This window comes from Coloeus monedula, assembly GCF_965178545.1.
Source record: "Coloeus monedula genome assembly, chromosome: 12".
In the NCBI taxonomy this organism is placed as follows: Eukaryota; Metazoa; Chordata; class Aves; order Passeriformes; family Corvidae; genus Coloeus; species Coloeus monedula.
In genome coordinates, this window is record NC_138792.1 from 11956397 (window position 1) to 11971700 (window position 15304).

The 15304-nt window shown below is 38.7% G+C and overlaps 1 protein-coding gene across 1 annotated transcript in view; it reads left to right on the forward strand.

The window, feature by feature from the left end:
• The window catches only part of IL1RAPL2 (interleukin 1 receptor accessory protein like 2), a gene marked incomplete at both ends in the record, with an annotated part of 375464 nt that overhangs the window by 185108 nt on the left and 175052 nt on the right, over positions 1 to 15304 (forward strand). The window contains one exon of the mRNA XM_082289302.1: positions 6518 to 6791. Coding sequence (XP_082145428.1) covers positions 6518 to 6791 — 274 coding nt within the window. The remainder of the gene's footprint in view (positions 1 to 6517; positions 6792 to 15304) is intronic.

Sequence of the window (15304 nt, forward strand, 5' to 3'; positions counted from 1 at the left end):
GTTGTTTAGCTGTGGATTATAAGAAAAGCTGGTCAAAAAAATGAAGCATACATGAGTCTTAAAAACCTTTTAGTCCTTCCTACAGAAATTTTAAGCTTTGATCAAAATTTGGAAAAAAAAAATAGGTAGTGTATAAGGACATTTAAATGCACTTTTCATTATTTTTGGCCCAGATTTGGAGAAACATTTGCATGTTGCTAAATTTAATGAAGATTTTTTGCACGCATCATTACTTGACTTAGGAATTTTGGAATATTTGCACTTTTACGTGCCTTGAAAATCCCAAACCTGTTCACCAGTGAGTTTTAATAGTCTAATTCTTTCTGGATAATAATTAGAAAATGAGATCAGAGTAGAAAAACTGCAAAGTCTGTGAGTGATCCTATTCTTAGATGTTGTGTTTCTACAGCAAAATAATCTTGGTTATTGCTGAAACAAGGTGTTACTGTCATAGAAATGAATTAGTGAGAGTTGTTAACAGGGTTGTAGGAGAAGCATGGCAAAATTCACCCATCTTGAACCATGATAAACTTGTTTTTGCTCAAGATTGGTTGTTTTCTAAGTGATCTTATCTCCAACAGATACATTTTTTGATTTTGTGTCACTCAGGAGAAAATGATTTGATTTTTTTCTAAAGTGTACTTTAAAACATGGACATAGAGTCAAAACCTAGAGTCTACTTGATTCAAAGAAGGGTAATACTCACAGAAAAGAGACATGGCAGACACTTCACCTGAACTTCACCCTCCTCCCCTTCCTGCCTGCTCTTAGCAATTGCTCCTCTGCTTCTGGGCAATGTTACCCTCCACTTCCTCTTAGAACATTGCCAGCATGGGCTTCTTCTTCTCCACTGTAAAGCCAGGTAACTTGCTCTTCATGTCAGAGATATCAGCTCAGATGTCTCTCAGTAGAGTGAGTTTTTATTAACAGTTATGAGAGTGTCCTTTCACCATCCAGTTTGGTCAGTCAGCTAAGACGAGGGAACTCCACACGCAGAGATCTCATCCTGCTTTGAAGGTAACATCCATGCTATTGAACAGTGCGCAAAGTGGTCAAGAGAGTGTGTTATTTGCAATGTGTTCTCTGACCAGCAAATATGTCTCTGAGCATTGGAGTATTTAAAGAATACTCGGAAGGGTGTGGTGGTTGCTGTCAGTTTTTAAGGCAGCTCAGGTGCCCAGTGGTTCACGGCGTGAGGAGCAGGGAAAGGCTCTGGGCGGAGATGGGACACACACTGGGTTCTGCTGATATTCAGGTCTCAAATGGCAGTGCCAGGCTGTGATGAGAAGCCGGCAGAGGTCTGCAAGCACTGCAGCAGCATTAGCACAGTGCAGCCAAAAATCCAGAGATGTGAAACCAATTACATATGGCGACCCTGACCCTTGAGATCATGTCCAGCCAAAGCTGCTAAAGGTTTTACTGTGTGTGCTCAAATGCAGGGCGTGTTCCCTTTTCTGCAGAATCAAGGTCTGAAAATACCAAGTTGCCAAAAATTCATAGGCTGTAACTGATTTCTCCCCTTTAAGACTCTAAAAAATTTGCATCTCTCTTTGGCAATTCTTAATGGAGTGCATCTATCATTGCTATGTGTCTGCAAACCCTGAGCATGATGGATATCAGTTCCTGGACTCTGCTGTTCTACAGCTAAGATATATATATAACAATATAACTCTTGTATTAGAGGAATGGTGGTTTTATTTCTGGCTGTACCTACAGTCACAAGCATTGCCTACTTTGCAGAGCAATAAATGTAATGCATTAGCTAGTGTATTTTTTTTTAATTATTTATTTGTAGATTATTTCAATTTAAATTGAGATTTTCAGGTAACAAGGTAGGCAAACATGTTTAACAATGCCATGATATAAATTGCTGTAGGTGACAGATCCCTTTAAAAATTATAACAGGCAGATGCGCAATACAAAAAATTATTCATGTGACAGCAATCAGAAAGACAAATTACTCATAGACAATGTACGTGCTCCTCTATAATTGCTCATAAATTATTATGGTTCATGTTAAAATGCATCTAGACTCTCTAGACAACTAGATTTATTTAAAATAAGAGTAATGGAAAAATGCCAGGAAATGTTGAGGAAGAAGATGCAGTACATGCTTTGGGTGATTGCTAACATTAAAGTACAGTAACTTGTTGTCAGCCAACTTAATCCATAATTTCCTTATTAGTTTTGTAACCTTTATTTTCAATTCACTCTGTGCTCAGGTTGCAGTAGCCTGGGTAGGTAACTGGGATGGGCCCAGTGGGGCTGTACTGTGGTTCACTGCTGCTGTCTTTCCCAGCCCATGGGGGACGCAATAGGACGCTCTCTTGCACTTATGAAGGAGAGAGCTCTCCTGAGCACTTTCACGTTCTGTGCAATAGGATTGAATTTAGTCAGCTGGGGTAGAAGTTATGCTAAGAGGATGGGGAAGATTGACAGATAGATGGGCAAACCACTTTTCCTTGGGAACCTGGGATTAAAATGGGACAGTGTTTTCCATATTCTCTTAATGTTCCAAATTACATATGAAAAAGAAAATCTGTATTAGAAGTGTGTAAAGTACATCCACAATAGACAGGATTTAATTTGAATGAGCTTTCAGTCAGGCGCTTACCAGGTGATTATAGGGTAGCAGAGAAATGGTATATATACATTTATTATATAATAAATGCCTTTCTAATGCTATTCTTTTTCTCACCAACCTAATTATATTACATATTGAGAGCCAGCCCAACAAAAATGACAGCAAACTTTGTTCTGGATAATGGAGTGCTGAACTCCACCTAAGCAGCTCCAGTCATTTGTAATGACAGCTTGGAGAATACTCCAAACGAATCTAACAATGCTCATGCTCCAGTGACTGACAGCACGGCAAGAGGAAAAATTCCAGCTTCCATATGAGTACAGGGAGCCTGACCTAGATTTTAGCTTCAGAAGCTTCAGAAGAGGAAACATTCTTGACTGTGTATTGAACAAGAAAAAAAGAGCAAGGGGAAAGAGTCATCTCCTGTCTTTCTTCAATAATTAAGATTTAGTCAAGGCGCTCTGTGAGACTTCTCCTCTCCACAGATTTCACCAGCCCTATAATGACTGGTTGCTTCGTTCCCTGTGTGCTCTTCTCTCTTTAATTATACCCTCCTGGCCTGCTGCAGGGAGACTTGTCACAGGAGAGTAGCTGGGGTAGGCAGGGCCATGGGCAGCAGCCTGCCTGCACCTTCCCCCTCTGGCCCACTCCCTATTGGGGTCAGCCTCCTGTGGGCTGCTCAAATTCTTGCATTCTGATACTGTTAGTAGGCGGAAAAAGTCTCTAGTGTAAATTTCCTTTTCTTTCTTTTCTTCTTTGGGATGCAGGTGCTATGCTGGGCTCAGGTCACCATGTCCGGTGCCTCCACTGGAGTGCTGGCAATGGCCAACAGAGCACTGGACCCACCGCCGTATTGTCCTCTGGAGCAGCTGGAGAGGGTTTTTAGCCATTCTGGTGACCTGGTTGTAAATTACCTTTCAAATGCCTTTCATCTATTCCACTGTGCTTCCTATACTTCAACAGCTCAATTTCTGAAATTAGAATAGAAGTGCATATGAGAAGGGAAAAGAAATTTTCAAATGAAAGTAGAAGACGAGGCAGATTGAATGACACTGAGGGTTGCTTAGTGTTTGAGCTGTGCTTTGACAAGTTGTTTGGTGTGGATATGGGAAAAATTTCATTGGAGACATGGTATTTTCAGCTTCCAGATTTGGATTTCCATATTGGGTCAGTACCTAACTACAGAACTCCTACTAATTGTGACTCTGCTCTGTGGAATAAATGAAAACCTGGCACTGCTCTCCTTGATCCACAAGCTTTCCATGTATGTCTCATTGTTAGTTATTCATTGGTGTGGTTTAACTTTGCTGAACCAGCACATGTTTGAAAGCTTTAGATGATGTGACAGGATTCGATTGACACAAGAGTGACAGAATTAATTAGATTGGCTGAATTAATTAGATTGGCTGAACAAGTCTGTATCTAAATTCCAGTTCTGGACACTCATATTCAGTTCAACTTACGGCCCTACTTAGGCTTCTGTGACTTTGCTAAAGCACAGGAGAGAGGATGCCTTTGAAAATACCTATGTGCCCTGGAGAATAAGGGATGGGGCATCTGGACACCTCAGCATTGCCTTGCACATCCCTTGCTGAGAGAAGGCAGCTGTGAGCTCCTCACTGTTCTTTAATTGTAAATCACACCAGCCTAAAGAACAGGACTTAAAAAAAGCACAGAGCTTTTCTGAGGAAGCGCTGTATGGAGTACAATAATACCTGCTCAGTGTAAAAGCCCTGTCATCTGTATAAAATAATTCATGGTGTCAGAACCAGGCATTTAAAGTAAAAGTGGATTGGGTGGTGGTGTAGGACTGGAAGAACCAGGTTCTTTCTCCAGCTCTGCTGCTGGTTGCCCATATCTGTGCAGCAGCAACACAGAGAAGGAGGTCTTGGGGTCCCGGCAAGGGCATGTTCAAGTTACAATGTGAAGCTTTGGTCACAGTGAAGGATGTTATAAACCTGGAGGAGATTCACTGAGAACAAATGCTTCAGTACAGGATTTTCAAATAATGATTATCCAAACTTGTCCTATTGTGTGTGGCACTAAGTGTTAGAGGAAGGACACAGAGGAAGCAGCAAGGAAAAGGAACATCAGTAAATTGCTGCTGGCCTTTCAATTGATGTCATTAACAGCAGCCGTTAAAAGCAATGAATTTTAATTTAAATCAGCAGGATGTTTTCAGCAAAATGAGAATGAAAATGAAAATTGAAGTTAACTGGAACAGTGTGTACATAACTTCAGGTGAAGGGTTTGGGGGGCTTTTTTGATGAAGAAAGAAGAAGTCAGCTGGCACAACCAGCTGCTGCTTTTGCACCTGCCTGTGGGGTGGAGGGCAGGAACAGGAAACACCCTGGGGGTAAAGGTGTTGCATGATCTCCCTTCACCTGTCAAAACCGTCATGAGTAATGTTTTGAGTAACGGGCTTCCCTTCCCTCCTGAGCTTTTCTTTTCACAAGTTTGTTTTGCAGCAAGATGCTACATGGAAGTTTATGTCTAAAAAAAGTATGAAAGTGGACAGTGTCAACAAGTTTAACATGTGGTTCAGGTGCATGGCTCACATGATCACAGTACAATTAAAGCTGATTTACTGTGATGGGAAAATTAAAACCTTCCATTTATTATGGTTACTTTTGAATGATTAAAGAGTAACCTGAAAACTTGGTAGACATAATTTAAAGGCTGTAAAAGTCACTAAAAGTAGGACCAGACCTGATATTCCATGTACAGAAATTTGTGCTCACTACCTTTGTTTAGGAAGTAAATTAAAAAATCACTTGATGACAGAATGCAATTGATGATGTGTATTAAATGAAGAGTGTCTGAGGATATCCAACATTTATAGTTTGAGAATTGATACTGTAAATGCAGAAGAGGCAACTTGAGAGTTACCTGGTTGAATTTGAGGTGCTGCATTAAGGGTAAAGAGGTTTCATTTACTTGTAGCTTAATATGATCAATAAATTCTAAAAGCTCCATATTTAATCAATTCTTTTAACTTTAGGTACTGTGTTTGCCTTTTGATGATCTGCCTTTGAAATCTTTTTCTTTGGTTTTATTCTTGGCTGATTTTCAAGCTTATAATTTTTCCAGCAATGAAAAAGATTGAATTAAAAGGTCTCTGATAAGTGATATGTTGATATGTGTGCATGTGCTAGGACTGTATTGTAACTAAGATAATAGCAATGGGAGAAAAAATTGTAGGGAGAAGTAATCTTTTATTAAACTGTCTGATGTATGTTAATTTTAAAGTGAAGTATCAGGAAAACTGTTTCAAAAGGTTTTGCTGAACAGAACATCAAAATATGTCCTTTCTTATTCGTATGACTCCTGTATTAAGTTTGATTGCATTGGCAGCATGTTGCAATTGTATCCTGTTGTATATAATACAGATCTCTACAGTTTGAGTAGCCTGTAGAGAAAAAAACCAACTATGTGGAACTGCCTTGAAAAGAAAATTATAAATGTGACATCTGTAATTTGGGGATTTTTTTGCATAACATAATTAACAGAGGTGGATGGAAAAGCTTTAAGGGATAAGATTGGTATCAGATGCCAATGTACATTTTCCTCCAACAAGGAACTGGAGAATTCAAAACTGGTTTACAGAGGCAAGTAGTTAAGATGCAAAACATGTGGTTTATTTAATAAAGAATTAGTGTTTTGGGGATGAAAGTAATGATATTCTAAAGAAGTGGAATTGAGCAAGCTCAGTGTGCTTGCCTGCACATTCACAGTTTCATGTAATTAAAAGAGGTGTATGAAACCACTTACTTGCCAGTTACCGCTTTAGGTTTTTCATATACCCTAAAGCAATTCAGCACATGACAAAAGCCATTTCTTTTAATGTATTGTATTGCATTTCCCAAGCTGCCTTCTACTATATTGAAAAATGTTTCTGTGTCTAATATTTCTTTATTATTGTTTTGCTTTCAGTTGATGGTTGCATTGACTGGTCAGTGGATCTCAAGACATACATGGCTTTGGCAGGTGAACCAGTCCGAGTGAAATGTGCCCTTTTCTACAGCTATATCAGAACTAATTATAGCATGGCCCAAAGCACAGGTCTTAGGCTTATGTGGTACAAAAACAAAGGAGATTTAGAAGAACCCATTATATTTTCCGAAGTTAGGATGAGCAAGGATGAAGATTCCATATGGTTTCACTCGGTTGAGTTGCAAGACAGTGGTTTCTACACATGTGTTCTAAGGTGAGTATTGTGTTAAAGTCTAAATAAGAATGTGGGGATTATTGGTTAATAATGTATGGAGTATTAGATATTGGTTAAAAAAAACCATTTTAGCTATTAGAATTGAGATATTCATCCAGTTAATATGTATTCATTTTTTTATTCTCATAATTATATATTTCACATAATGTTTTGTCTCAAAATTAGTTTCCCTAGTAATTATGGTTACCTCATCCAGTAGCTATAATTAATGTGCTTTCACTTAATTGCTTCTTTTTTAAATACAACATTTGCAAATACTCTATTTGCCGTAAACCTTCAGAACTTGATACTTCTTAAATCATGAAGTATTTTGTTTAAATACTGTTCTGTTTCAAATTCTCAGAGTTATTAAAGAGTTACAGTTTGAATTATTCGGATGGGATCAGGCCATAGGGAGTTACAGTTCTGTCTGGTTTTGAAGAAATGTTTATTTTAATATACAATTATGATTTAGCATAAATTTAAGCAGACCTTGTTTGGTAAGGCACCAAAATGCATTTCTCAGAAGTATCTTGGAGCTGTTGGATGAGCCTTAAATTAAACATGTGCTGGAGCTCGTGATTTCCATCATGTAGATGTTGATGTCATCTCTATGCCTAAAATGAGAAGATAAAAAAAGGAGGACTTTTGAAGAATGAATGAATAAATATTCCTTAAATGATCAGTTTTGAATTAAAAGGAGTTTACAGATACTTTGGACAATTTGGTTTTAGACTATCTAGTTTCAGATAATAAGTTTGTTTCATCCTTGTCAGCTATTCCATACTAAAATTAGACGTTTGATGAATTAAATAACAAGTATTGCAGCAAATAACAGCACTGTTCAGAACCCAGAATTTGCTCTCTGTCCATCTCTGCTGAGTCGTGCTGCCTCAGCTGCCTCAGACTATTTTGATCCTGAAGAATGCTACTGAAATCAAGGATTGTGCCCTGGAGTGTGGTGGTTTGTACTGGGCCAATGTCCTGTTTAAATATTGGATGTATCTGCCAAACTCAGCAGTTGGATTGTGCTGAGGCCTTTTGAGTTTTTCTTTTATCAGCTGCTCTGTCAGAGGTTGGGTGTGATGTGAACTTCCTGATTCCAAAATGTTACGGGAAGATGGTGATTTATATGTTTCAAGGGAGCCGTGCTTTATTCATAAGAAGTCACTGTTGTGATAATCAAGTTACTAGTTTAATACTCTGAAACATTTTAATGCAAATCCCTTGTGAAAAATAAAGAATTGATCTTAGATCAAATTCTGGAACATACTTTTTTTCTGGGAAATTTCAAAACTCTGCTCATTTACATGACAAAGTAGTTTTGGTAACCAATGGGCAAGTTCTTGAATAATTCATGGCTTCTTCTCATTTTCAGCTAAAAACTATATGACATGCTTCTTGGAAGGCATTACACAGCAACAAGATCTTCCATGTCAGTTATGCAGTTTCCTTGCTTTGACTAGAACTTTCTTGTATAGTTACAGATATTTTTGCCTTTTTCAGATTTATGTCAGAGTGCAGAATAATATGTGTAGTGGTTACAGATAAAAGACTATATTTCTTCCTTTGCTGAATTAATTTTTTCTTCCAAAAGCATGGTAATGAATGCTTGCTGTTATTGTTTATGAAACCATAGAAGTCTTAAAATAGCTGAGGATGTAGCAATAGTAACTGATTTTAATTTCATTAAAATTGAGCTATGTAAAACATAATGTTCTGAAATGTGATCACACTTCTGTGGGAGACTATCCACACCATTAACTGTGTAATTTCAACTTTATTAATCTATTTTTTTTTTTGAGAGGGATAAGCAGGTGTTTGCATTTTAGTCATTAACCAGGATCACCTGCTTTATGAGAATTAAGAGGTCACAAATGAGAGCAGTCATTTTAGAATATGATTTTATTTTCTAGAAGCATTAACAATCTCTGTTACAAATGCTATCTTTTGTAGACTGAATTAGCAGAGACTGGCAGATAGAACTTGATGCAATGGAAATGAAAATGTGACTGTCTCCATCAGTGTGCAACACAGGGTTTAAGGTTGCATGCATAGCTGAGTCGTTTGGTTTGGTAGCTGAAAGAAAAAAACTGGGGAGGAAAATGCTTTTGATTCAAGATAAATTTAAAACTTTTTCTCAACAAAGAAGTTTTCATTCAGATTCTTTAAAAGAAAATCAGAAGCAATTCAATTCTAAATTGATGTCTTCCTAGCCACTCATCAGGTGTGTGTGAAGCCCTGGTGCAACTCACTGTGCTGTCCAAAGCATGAAATTCCACATTTGCATGTCCCACTGGCCAGGCTGTCCTGAGTTCCACCACTTCAAGTCTCTTGCCTTAGAACTGTTCTGTCTGTTATTTATGCTTGTCTTTGCAAATAGGCGCAAGGGGGTGAGATGCTTAGATGTGGTGCTAAGGCCAAGTGGGATGAGAGGTCCTGGTCCCAGAAGTTCATGGGTTGAAAGGAAGGACACAGTCTTGATCTGGGAAGTCAATAGTGAGAGCTTTGTTAATTTACTCTCCCCCAATTTGTTACTTTTTTCCCAGTCAACACAAAATGACAGATAAGAAAACTGTATGGGGAAAATGTCAGCTGTACTTTTCACTGAATTTCTTATTTGTTGAAGTGTTTCTTCTCAATTCTAAAAAAAACCAAAAAACAAAAAACCAACCTGTTTTTCAAGAAGCTGCATTTTCTAGTTGCTCACGCATGCTTGTAGGATCAAGGCATGACTATCAGTGAAGCAGTGTGAAGGAATCTTTCAGAAGCCACTTGAAAAGGGTGGATATGAGCAGGTGAAGGATAGGCTACTATGACAGTGATTTGGAATGGGTAAAAATTAAATGTGTCAGTGAATTATTTCTTATACAGAATTGCCATTTCAATAATCATAATGTCTGTTTTGTAAAAGAACCTGTAATACTAAATAAAATTAAGGAGTATTAGATCAACCCTTATAAATGAGGTTGCTTCTCCAGACTGAAGAGATTTGATATTGTAATTTAAATGTTACCTCTCCTTTATTAACCAATTAAACATTATTCCATAGACAGGTGTGGGGGTGTGTGTAATAGGAGGATTATTGTTGCATTAAAACCTATTTCTCCCTTCTCAAAATACATTTTGGCATTGAGCCCACACTCAGATGCAAACTGAAGCGTGATATTTTTCTCTAGTGCTAAGCATATTAAAAGGTCTTGATTCTGCAAGGACTTTTAAAAGAGTGCAGAGTTGAGCTGTGTTAGGTAAGCCATGTGAATTCCATGGGTCTTCTTTGTTCCTGGATGCCTTTTCTGTGTCAAATCAGGGATATTGCTGCTTCATCTAAAAGGGATCCTAAGTAATGGATAGCTGTGTATTTCATTGCAGTTCCCAGGTAAATGCTGCAAGGTTTGTATCATGACTTTACTGCCCAGTGTGGAAATGCTGTGTTCTGGAGGTACATATCCTGGATATGCCATTAATCTTTCAGCACCCAGCAATGCTACTTTAAGATAAAGCTGTTGGCATTTTTTTTATGGAGGTTTGGTGGTCTGGGGTTTTCACATCAGCACTCTGGATTGCAGCTTCTTCACTGAAGGATTCAGAGATGAGCACATCAAAACCAAACATGGGAATTACACTCAACCTAAATGCATAAGGTGGCCCTAAAGTTCTGAGTATGTAGGGCAGTCTTTTGCCTGATCATGATCTGCTTTTGCTGTCTGAACAGATACATCTGTTTTTCTGTGTTAAAAGCCTGTTTTTTAAAGGCAGAATGAGAACTGGGCCAACTTAGATCATCTTCACCTGGTGAAAGAAGAGAAGATGAGCTGGGGAAGAAATCTCAGCAGAACTTAGCATAAATTTGCCCTCGCGTAGGGATTGTTCATGGAAATCTTCTAACTAGGCTCAGCTCCAAAAAAACCTGTAGTGAGCATTTAAAGAATGAAATCAGTAGGAATAAAAACATAAGTACCTATTTGCTGTTAATTAATTGTTAGTGAAATAAAATAACTTGATTCCCATAATATGATTCAGGAGGGTAGAAAATCTGAGCCTCAAGAGGGTGCAGGGAAGCAGGAGAAAATTTGTGTTCACCAAACTGGCTAATGAAGCTAAGTTTTGATTTTTGTACAGGATGCAGAATAACAAGGGAGTGAGGGCCTTGAATGCTGTGGGGGAATAAGCTTGCAGGTCTCTGATACCAGCATTTGATGCCAGACAACTGCTAACAAATCAAGTTGGGAAATCTGTGTATTCTTCATCCGTTGCTGTATCCCTGTGAACACAATTCTTAATGGAGAGCAATGTTGCTATGGACATGCACAGAGGAATTGAGCCTTTGCTGAGCCATTGGTAAACTATTGAGATACCACTTTCTGAGCAGTAATAAAATATAGCAATAGTAGATTTTAAGCCTTCTGGCTTAAAATGTCTGTGGAGCACATGACCAGCAAATCAAAATCAGATTTAGACAGCCTGGAGGGGCTGGCAGTAAAGTCTGCGGCACAACCTCTGTGCTCTCACTTCAGAGGGTGTTAGGCAGGGCTCAGGGGCTTGTTTCAAGTGCCTACCTGCACTGCAGAATGCACCATCAGCCCAGAACAAACTTCATCCCTTCTCTGAATGCTGAAAGTCTGGCTTCTGAGCAGCATGAAAAAAGAGGTGTTTTCAGATCCAAACAGAAATGTTGGACTAAATCATAATGTGCAAATACGTGGGGGTACGGTCACTTTCTCTGCAGCCATCTCTTAAAATATGTGTTTTAAAGCAGTTTTTCATTTTGTTGATGGCAATACAGAATGTTTCATGTGCTTTGGCTTTGCTCAGCATTCAACTGCTCGTGACAAAGGTGATTTTGTATCTCAAACCCCGGTGGATGCAGTGTTGTAATTCCAGTTTAGCCATAGAATACCATTTTACATATCCATTACTGGCAAGTGCTTTATTTCCCCATAGACTATTACTGTATCCCGCAGTCGTAGGAGAGAAGATCCAACATGCAGGAATTGTGCAGCAAGATTGATTTATTTAATTATTTTACAGCTCTTTTATAGACTTTTTCTTCATAGTCTAATTGGACAAAGGATCAGCCACACCTTGGGGTGATTGGCTAAAATCCTAAAACATCCATTGTCAAAATATTTTTCTACTATACCATAAACAAAGCTTTGCAAGGTCACAGGTGTTCATAGTTTATAGAACTTCTGCTAATATCTTCAGTGAGAGAGAAAAGTATCCCATGGGCTTAGAAAGAAGCAAGAAAATTCTTGCTAGCAGCAATATTGTATCCACAATAGACTTACTCTGGAAAGATCTAAAGATGATACTTTCTTGTGGACTAGTGTCTTTAATTATTGGATATCCAAGATGAGCACATCTAAGTAGCTGATGGATTACCTATCTCAGTTACCTCTCAGACTTGCACACTGGTATGTGGTCAGCTTTCCTGTACAGTCCCAGGCATGACTGTAGAAGCAGCAACATCTCACATTTGGAGCAAGTGGATTCAGCATGGCACAGGCTTTCCAGGCTCTGTATGATACTAACACTAAATGCCACACATTAAAAGTGTGTGACATTTCCCACAATAAAATTGACTGATTCTGTATAAACAAAATCCCTGTGAGATATAGTATTCAATACTTGAATTCAGTGCTAGAGCAGATACATTATAAAGTCAGTATGATTCATGATAAAATAATTTTTCTTGAGGTTTTATCACTGAGATATAATGTTTTGGCATTATCAAAATGCAGGGGAAAGTGGAATCAGAATGCTTCTACATTTGTATCTAAAATTGTGTAGAAACTGATGGCGCTCCTGCAAATAATTTTGATAAGATTGTCTTTATTGAGAGAAATCAGTTCAGTCTATTCTTTGCAGAAAAACAAAGATTTGTTTCTCTTCCCTGGTGATATGTATATTTCTTCTCACTCACCCTCCTCCTCTAAAGCTTTAAAAGAGAAATTATTCATCCTCTATTTCTCTGAAAAATAATGTTTACAGTTGATGAGAAGCTGCACAAACAGTCAAGGCTTCAAGCAGAAATATCCATGTTGCTTTGTGGTTGGAGAGCATCCAGTGGCTTCCCTGTTGCAGTAGCATGGACAAGAATGAGAATATTGTGTATCCTTCAGTTTTCCTAAGAGTGAAATCCCAGATTTAGCTACTTTTAAAATCACTGACCTTACTTTGTAGCCTCTACAGGTTGTCATAACAAAGCTCCGTGTGCTGCAGTGCCTCAGTAATGTTTCACCTCACTGTGACTGGTTGCTCCTGAAGTGCCTTCCCTGGTGGGCTTCAAACCTTGCCTAGAGGAGAGAAAGGAAGCAGAGTGGAGGGACTACATCCTCATACAGTCAGACTTTGCCTTTGCCTGCTGAAATGTTTCAGCCCTCCTCAGCCATCTCCTCTCCAACTTGTCAGGGAGTTTTCATTTCCCTTCTGTTCTCCAAATAACAGTGAGAGGATGCTTACCCAGGTATCATTCCTGTTGGAATCCCCATCGAGCCATCTGTAACTACAACACGTCAGTAGAAAATGCTGTCTGTGTCCTGTGAGTGGACAGACAAAGGGAAGGTTTCCTGAGGAAATCCATCATGCCCAAAGTACAAGATGACAGACCCGTAGGAGGTTAAACTGATACTTGGTAAGTGAAGGAGGACAATTTCTTCTTTTCTGGCCACCACTGAAGGGAAGGCACAGCCAGGAGGACTTGGCTGCAGGACTCAAACAGTTCACATTGCAAGGACATTCACTTCATGATTCTTTCATTCCTTGTATACCCTGTGAGACAATAACTGATCCACTGGTTTTCCTGCTCAATTGCCTGTGTACAAGCAGAGCAGGACCTGCCTTTCAACATTGCATCTGCAAAATAGGACTTATGTGCCAAACTAAGGATGTGCTCCACAGGTTTTATTCCCACAGTCAACAAAATCACTGAGGTTTAGCAATGCAGACAAGTCTGATGGGTGTCTTGAATGCAATTTTTGTTTTCTGTGCTGGGTGTCTAATAAAAAAAAGCATAGAGGAGTAGATACACTAGTCCACATGGTGTGTGTTTTGGAAGAAATAAAGGAGAAAGTGTTCAGTGCTCTCAGAAACAGAAACAGTGCTCTCACAAATGCAAAATTATTGGAAGGGGATTTCTTAATACTGACCTGAGAGCATGTCGTTTGTAATGGGGCTTTTCAGTAAGACTATGTGATTTAACATTAATGTCCAAGTTCTAATAGAAAAATATTAGGAAATAAATGAAAAGGGCTTAGTCACTTGTAGTAGCTAACTTTAAAGCAACTTGCTGCCTTCTCATTTTTAAGGACAAGGAAGGAATTTTCCCTCAGAGGAAACCCAGCCAATTACAGGTTTTCTTCTGCTGGAACAGGGTGTCTGAAGCTGACAGAGACCACATAGTTCATGACCTTAGGTGTGATATGCTGCAGTAACTTAGTGTTCTTTTGGCTTCTGCATTTCTTCTGTGTTCTGTATTGTGTTTTCATATATTCACTTCTAACATTTAATGACTAACATCAGTGAAAAGTTTAAAAAAAACCCCCAAACCCAAGGAACACTGTAGGCCTATGTGATTCAACTTAAATGTTGGGAGATTTTCGCTTGTGTCTGGGTAGTCCCTGTTGTAACGACTGACTGGTGATTGCTTTTCAGTTGCATCTATCACAATGCAGAGGTCATTGGCACCTGTGCATGTGTGTGTGTGAAGGCAACCAGAAAGGAAATAGCTCCTCCTGACCCTAACCATGTATGAATCAGCTGGCTGTCACTTATTATTCTTCTTTCATAAGATGCACATCCTGACATTTTTATGTCACATTTCCCTTTTAAGATGATGTCCAAATTAAATTTAAACTTGGAGCTAAGCTTTGGTGAGAGAGACCCAACTGTGAGATGTTCTACCCAACTGCCATATCCAAACATCTTTTCTTCTTCATCCCAGGATCAAGAAGTACAAAAATTCTCTAAACATGGCTAAACTCACAGTGAGGAGTACAGGTCTTGCTTTTAAGTGCCTCTGGTGAGAACTAGATTGTAGACAGGTGATTTGAGGAGACATTCCTGCTTGTCTATTTTTCAAGCTGTAATTAATATGAGCCTTTTAAAGTTACCTTTCAGTGACTTTGCTCAGAAGATTTTTCTTTTGAATAGAAAGGGTATAGCCTTTCTTCATTGTAAAACATGGCCCTCTGAGACATCCAGTATGTTTTAGTCAAGCTCAAATTGTCTTGTTTCTAGTGAGTCTTATGTAGAGATTGGATCTCAGGAGGAAAAAAGTGCATAAAGAATAAAAATTCTTGATGAGTGATGGGTTAGTTCCACACAGATACTTTTTCTGCTTGGAGGGAATGGGGCCTTAAACAGTACCTCTGTCTGGATTCACCACCTCTTCCTCTGTTGGAGGAGGTAATGTAAGAACACTGGATTTGTAACATTGTGCTGGTTTAGCACTTAATTTCTGAGATCATACTTCCATGGTGTTATTTTCTTTTCCTAGGGGATCTTGAAAA